At 39.3% G+C, this 7,301-nt stretch overlaps 1 protein-coding gene across 1 annotated transcript; it reads right to left on the reverse strand.

Moving 5' to 3' along the window:
- Positions 1–717: 717 nt before the first annotated feature.
- LOC4350570 (uncharacterized) lies at positions 718–7,095 on the reverse strand. The gene is made up of 8 exons (XM_015760296.2): positions 6,624–7,095; positions 5,813–5,975; positions 5,318–5,518; positions 3,754–3,996; positions 2,953–3,100; positions 2,741–2,806; positions 1,639–1,807; positions 718–1,542 (listed from the first exon to the last, which is right to left on the reverse strand). The coding sequence occupies exons 1-8, from the start codon at positions 7,078–7,080 to the stop codon at positions 1,181–1,183; spliced, it is 1,809 nt and encodes a 602-aa protein (XP_015615782.2). The 5' UTR covers positions 7,081–7,095; the 3' UTR covers positions 718–1,180.
- Positions 7,096–7,301: the final 206 nt, after the last annotated feature.

A 7,301-nucleotide genomic window follows, 5' to 3' on the forward strand; every position in this document is an offset into this window, starting at 1 on the left:
GCATGGTACAAGATGGATGGAGACACGTGAGCCAAAACAGTACAGCTTCATATCTTTGCTTTGGAGGGTTTCTTGATTGGCTTATTAGGCTGCCATTAGGTGTGTTTTCTTGTTTGCTCATGAGATGGTAAATTAACTTCTTGCTGACAACTTGTTCAAATTAGTTGTACCGTCCAACAGAGATAACTCCTATTGCTGTTACAAGACGATTGGTTTTTAAAACAACAATTAAAGGCTCCTGTGTACGTTATGATACTATATGGACAGCTACAAGGATATTATAAGTTAATATTTCTAGCTGTGACAGCTATCGCTATTATATTTCTATACAACTAAATTCAAATTATGAAAGCAAGCATTTTTTTTTTACAAACCTGTATAGCCTGTGAACTTGTGAAGGACTGGTGTATACGGTTCTTTCTTAAAGAAGGCCATTGTGTCAATACTTGTTAGTTTAAGTTGCTTAAGCATCAGTTACATGTCTACTTTCTCTGGTTCTTTTGAATGCTGATTTGGTGATTGATTTGATCATGAAGTTAGGTTGAACCCCTCAGTGTTCAACTACCACAGTGACACGGACATGATGGAAACAGATTTGAATTATTCTGCTCCTTTCTGCAACCCTGTGAAGCAGCTAAAAACCACATATTTGCCAATCAACACTCAGGGGTTCAACTCACCAATGGAAGAAAACCGTCTTTTAACTGCGAATAATAATGAAATGAAAAACAGTGGCCACCACTGGCAATATTGCATTGCACCTATTAATTGGAAAAATAAAATGTCCACCATTACAGTTTTCCAGTTGAGTATAATACCCAATAAAGGATTTCACATGGTAATTATGCATCAGTACATCAGTTTCACGTCTCTTGATTTTACTATCTTCACTACATTCTGGTTGCACTATTAGCAACAACAGCGATGTATAACAATAACAACAAGATTCGAAACAAGGCATGCCTTGAAACGACGTCTAGCCTATTTTCTATAGCTTTCCTACATGACAGTTCCAGGTATACATGATACAGCCCACCAAAATTGGAACCACCTTACAAAATTAGCGTCATGGCCATTTCAAAAAGCCTAACCATCCTAACCTATACTAGCTCCTTAGGTAAGTGGTAGTGCAAAACTGCGCTCTCCAAAAGAGCATGACTTGACGAGCCTCATTCGCATTCTACAGTTGCATTGAACTATTGTATGAAGGAAGAACACGGTACCTTTTCACATGATCTTTCCTTGACCTACAGTATGACATGAGGTGTCTCTCATCCACCTCTCCTGTGTTTGATAACCGGACTCCATATTCCAGCAATCTCCTCACATCTCTAGGAATGGGGCTTTGCCATTGGCCGTCCCACCAAGCAGGTGCCAGGAGTGGGGTCAAGGCACATTGGTGCTGTTGATGTTGGCAGCTCAAAGGGCCAGCATATCTGTTCCAGATATGGCCCCAGCCACCCTGTGACGAGAGGCCGTCAACCAGTAGGTTGCTGTGGACACTGCTTAAGAATGTGAAGTTTGTGCCTGAAGACTCACGACCTGATACAAGACAATTGCACAGTTATTTAGAATTCGGTCTTCATACTGAATTGTTCCAAACAAAATAGAACGGGTATGAAAGAAAGGGATATGCACCAAATCTGTTAGCTGCAGCCAATGCTGCAATGAGTTGTGCATAGGTTGTCCCTACACGTCGGTGTGCTCCAGTGACCACTGCATATCTGGCTTGGGAAGCCAGAAAGAAATCAACAAATGCTGCCCACCTTGGAGCTGAACCCCAGTCTCTTGAACGGAAATCCAAAGCCTGCAGAGGAAGGAACTTAATTTGGGCAGGAAATTGGTTCTTACAAGTGTAATAGCAACTTGCAGAGATCTCTATTGAAAAATATTTAAAATAAGATAGGCTGAATTATGTTAACAAAATTGTAGAACCACTCCCATCGTTTTTATTTTTGCAATATTTAATACTCAATTAATCACGTGATAATGATATGTATCATTTCGTGTCCTGATTAGGTCACTTAATTAGTTAGATCAAACAAAGCCTTAGTATTCCTTAAAGAAAACAAAGAGAGTAATTATTAAGTCTATTTAGATGAGTAAGACACAAAGAGCTAAATATGATTTTATGTGATAATTTTTTAATTAAAATATAGCTAATATGTGATGTACTCGTAATATTTTTTAATATAGAAATTCAGATACCTCCTTTTCTTTTATATAGTAGGTTCATATATGTACTTGGAAACATATATCTTCCCAATCGTAAGTACATTATGCTCTTATTCCTTTTTTGTTAAGCAGTATACGTACGTACACGGTAATTTATTTTCCCGGTAATAGAACGTACATGTTTTTCTCCGGTGAATAGTTGTACATACACGGGAGACTTGTCTTTTTCTTCAGTTCTTTTTATTGTGGCAGATTATCTAAGATAATGGGTCCACAAATTTAAATGAAAATCAACGATACACATAGATCTGATCTAATGGTTTAAATTAATGAGTCCACCAATTTAAGTGAAAATCAATGGTGAGATTAAACAGTGCCACATGGCGGTTTGGGAGTGTTTATAGAAGCGCCACATGGCGGCTCAGGAGCGTTTGTAGGAAGTTTAATGGACTTTTAGTATATAATAGATCTAACACCCGGGAAGATACTTCTCACATTTTCAGTAAACAGCACTGAGAAACTGTGGCAAACATAGTGATGGATCTTTCAAGAGAGTATATTGTACCTTTTCACTTCCAGTTATCTCTAGATCAAAACTCCTGGAGAACTTTTTGTGATCAAAATAAATCACCTGCTTAAAAAGTAGATCATAATCATCAATTCCCCTTCCTTTTAGAAATTCCAAGCTAATTAACTACGAAAACTATCTAATCATAACCCATTACATTTGAATAAAACTATGAAGTCCTTGAGATAACATTCGACAAAGTAACTAACCTCAGCAAACTCACTGATGTCTTGCTTTATATCCTTGGCAAAGCCTGGTGTATCTGAAATTACTGCTACCCGAGGTGTACCCTTCAAATGACAAATCTCTATAGCTCTCTTAATACAATTAACTGCAGCTTTTCTTGCTCGAACTGGCCTAGTCAAAAAATGAGTTATGTTCAGCAGTTCAACCCAGATGACGTGGAAAGGTCGCTAATAAATTTGATCTGCATAATCGTAATTTGTAGGTGGTGGAGGTTCTCATATCGATAAGGTGCAAAAAACGTCAAATCAGACATTACCATTTGCATTAGTTTATTGAAATTTCTGAAACATTTATAATCAATCCTGCTTGTAAACATATAGAAGAGAAATGTTAAAAAATTATTAATTAGACAACAGGAAAGAAACGAAAAAAATAAGAGGTTGACAGGCCAGTTTGCTGAACTATAATGAATCACACTATCTATTAATCATACAAATCTTTACTGATTCAAGTGGGATTTTGACGTTATGATGTAACATATGCTTTCAGCTAACTAGTAATTACTGTATCAAAATGGAATTTAATTGCTTTTACAAACAAATGCAATGTCAAACAGATCCTTATGTTTCAGTTGACAACTGCACCAAGAGTTTCTGTTCACATCTACAGGTGGAAGCAGCATATTTCAAGGCTAACTGATGAACCAGTTATTTTTTGACGTGAAGTTTACAACGTCAAATTTGACAATATCCTATTATGTTTTCAAATGAATGTGGAAATTTACATCTATTTCCTTCCTTTATGCCACAGATAGTGCTTCATACCTGTTTGTCATCATGCGCATGTGCAATACAATATCAGGACTGGAACCCTTTAAAGCCCATTGAACTGCCTTTTCAACTGTCTGTGAAGGAGATATTATAACTTGCATAAGTTCACCAAATGTATTAGGTCTCGCACGTAATGAGCCAGGGGATCCAAAGAGTGACGAAGCAGCTGTTTTCATTCTAGCATGAACATTCTTCAGAAAGAATTGGATCCCAACTGCATCTGTTGTACCATCAAACCTAGCATCATTAACAAGTAAAACTATGTCAGCATGCGTTGGTTTTTACATTTAGTTTTGGTAAGGAAATTAACTGTTAAGACAAAGATGTGAAGAAATTCCCAGCTAACATAACCAGAAAACAATTCAAGTGCATGACTTTTTATCCCACAGCTAATTAATAAAAAAGTTCAGGGGTTTTAGGAGGCTGTTTATGTCAGATGTACTAGTAGTAATGGTCAAGCATCATTTATTTCTTCCAATTAGTACTTGGCTGTTATTTCCTTCTCGAAACATGGATGGTTTGGAACATCAATCGTTACATTTGGTTTTAATATGGATCCTCAATCTTTCTATATTTATACAGCTCACTTGTTTTCTTATATCAAAAAGAATTGCAAAGATGACTTGTAGATGGCAATATTTTAACAGGAGATTGCAGACAGATAAGTACATCATGTTTTTATACAGTCCTTTTATTTTTATTTCAAGATAGTAAGTTTGCTTATAGCATGGTTACGCTCCAGTATCTGACTTTTTATGTAGAAAGTGGAAAAAGAAATTAAAACATAATATGGGGTAGCACAGTAGCAGTAGGCCAGTAAGAACCCACAGCGTGCATGCATAGTGCTTCCAAAGTATCTGTTTACAAAACATTTGCAAAAGGTCATGCTTGCACGTGTGAGTTACTGCATACTGAATATGAGCTATAGTTATTTAAAACTAGAACAGTATTTGTATACAAAACAGTATTACATTGTTGCCAAAAAAATGGAAATCACTAACTTTGGTAACTCCATATGTCTATAAGGCCTGCAAATGATGTGTCTAATGAAAAGAAACAAGATTCATCCGAAGTATCTAGTGCGCTGTGGTGTCCATATACAAAAGGTGAGAATAATCAACTTCAATAACTTGGTTGGAAATGAATATCTGGGTATTTAATATATTCAGAGTTCAGACTTCAGATATTCTACAGAATATCATTTTCTTCATTTTGTTCTTACAAAAGAATCTTGATGTGGATAAAAACAAACATAAGTGCATGCAATGTGCCAGACATAGAATGCAATCTCAGTCAAGGGCATATAAGCACATGGTGAAATAATACAAAAAGTGAAATAGTATCTACATTAATATGGGGGATAATCAAGACCTTTAAGTCTAGCTAAATATATTACTTATCATGATTTGCACAAAAAAAATTGACAGGGCATGTCATTTAGTCATATCTGAAAGGGACAAATGCAGACACATCATGAACATATCAATGTTATGTCAAGAAAACTAACTGTTGAAAATGTGACTTTACTAGATTGTAACTCTTAGACTATAGTACTAACCAGATGATTGGATCTTTCCAGCTATTCCAGTCACTGCAAAGTACATTAGTCTCTGTTGGGTGTTCAAAATTGTCGACTCTCATACTCAGATTTCTACCATATGTTCTAGCACAGCGATTTTTCCTCCATAAATGCTTTACTTCTCCAATAGTGAATGAATGATTGGTGTAAGAAATGTACTCTCCAAAAGGATATAACCCCCTGTTGGATAAACCGATAAAGGAACAAACAAAAGGTAAGATGGTAGTGAATATCAATCATCAATACTCTAAATTTCTAATTGTTGCCATAACAATATTTTACAGATTCAAGATGGATTGATATTGTGCCTACTTTATCACATGTATAGATGGAGTGACCAACTAGAAAATTAAATTTGATATGTATTACAGTAATATCTCATATATAATCATCACAGGAAAGTCAAAATATAGGTCCAACGTATTCAAACCCGATAGATAAGGAAGATAAATAATTGAGAGTAAATGCACATGCCTGGTTTGCCCGATGATGAGAGACCGGTTTAACATAACACTCAATGCTGCTGCTGTTAATATCTTGTACATTTCATTACCAAACCCAGCTTCAGAGGCTTTCCCCAACACAAACCCTTGTTTGCAGAACTCATATGCAGGAAGCTCTCTAACTCTTGAAGCTCCTGATGACAAATTGATACAAGTAAATATTGGGTGTCCTCAAAATCGACCTAGGAACTCAAAATTGGCTAGCCGAAGACTCTAGACAAGATCACAGTTCCAAGTCTTGTTGTTTATGATGGTAGCAGAGAAATTACAACAGGGAACAACAGAGATCATTTAGAAACAGCCATGGTCAAAAGGTGAAAAATAGCTACGCATTCAAAGCGGAGACCGCATTGTAGACGTGTGTGTCGGTATCGATTCGCCTATCACGACAATCTCCCAGTGAGTTGGCAAGTAAACCTTGTGCAGTGCTGCGGTTCTTGCTTGCCTTCTTGGTGCTATTTCTGCAGTAGCTTAACCGCAATGTTTCGAATTGAGCAGTGATGAAACCAAAAGTTCTTAGCTCTTCTTCTACCCAACAAGTTGGACACGGCAATCCACATCAAAATAACAACCATTGATGATTCATGGAACTACACACTACGAGGCCACGCAAACATTTCATCATCACCAAAGAGGAAGAAGAGATCATCGGCCACCCACTGAGTCCATGACAGGTGGGCCCGGGCCCACATGTCAGGGACACAAACAGGAGCGGCAGAAGGATCAAAGGGGATCGAATCTCCTCTTCGAGGCGCACGGATCACAGCGAGGAGCACACGCACCGTGGAGGAGGAAGTGGCGGCGGATGAGCTCGCGGACGCGGAGGCTGGCCGCCTCGGGGGAGCCCCGCCCCGCGGCCTCCTCCCCCATCCTCTCCACCGTCGCGCACGCGGCCCCGGTGGTGGAGGCGCCCCCTCCAGCCTCCACCGCCGCCGCCGCCGCCTCCCCGTCATCCGAGTCCCGCGCCTCGGAGAGCTCGCCCCGGAATGGGGAGGCTCGGGCGGTCGAAGACGAGGGGAGCTCAGGGCCGTGGAGGTGGAGGACGACGAGGAGGAGTAGCGAGGCGGCGCAGACGGCGGCCACGAGGAGGCCTCGCCGGAGGAGCGGCCGGAGCGAGCGGCCCCGCCGCCATCGCGGCATCGAGGGTGGTGACGCGAGGAATGTCTGCGACTGCCACTGTGTCGACTGTCGAGCTTTGCCGTTGCCGGTGAGAGGAGAGGGGAGGGGTGGAAATGACATGTTTACCCCCGCTCCCTCCGTTCGACTGAATTTCAAATGATTTTTTGGGATTTCAAACGAGTTCCTAAGCCTAGTTCTTTTCTCTAACTCAAAACTTCAACTTTCTTGTTTTTTTAGCGCACTTTTTAAACGGTTAAAATGGTATCTTTGTTGTAAAAAGGTTCTACGTAGAAGTTGTTAGAAAAAATCAAATGAATACATTTTTCAAGTTTATTGTGTTG

Source organism: Oryza sativa, chromosome 11, assembly GCF_034140825.1.
Source record: "Oryza sativa Japonica Group chromosome 11, ASM3414082v1".
NCBI classification, from domain to species: Eukaryota; Viridiplantae; Streptophyta; class Magnoliopsida; order Poales; family Poaceae; genus Oryza; species Oryza sativa.

Coding starts and splice junctions, on each gene's coding strand:
- LOC4350570 (XM_015760296.2), bottom strand. CDS start 7,080: ATGTCATTTCCACCCCTCCCCTCTCCTCTCACCGGCAACGGCAAAGCT. Junction 2,807..2,952: donor ACATCAGTGAGTTTGCTGAG/GTTAGTTACTTT, acceptor CTTTTTAAGCAG/GTGATTTATTTTGATCACAA. Junction 1,808..2,740: donor AGATAACTGGAAGTGAAAAG/GTACAATATACT, acceptor CTTCCTCTGCAG/GCTTTGGATTTCCGTTCAAG.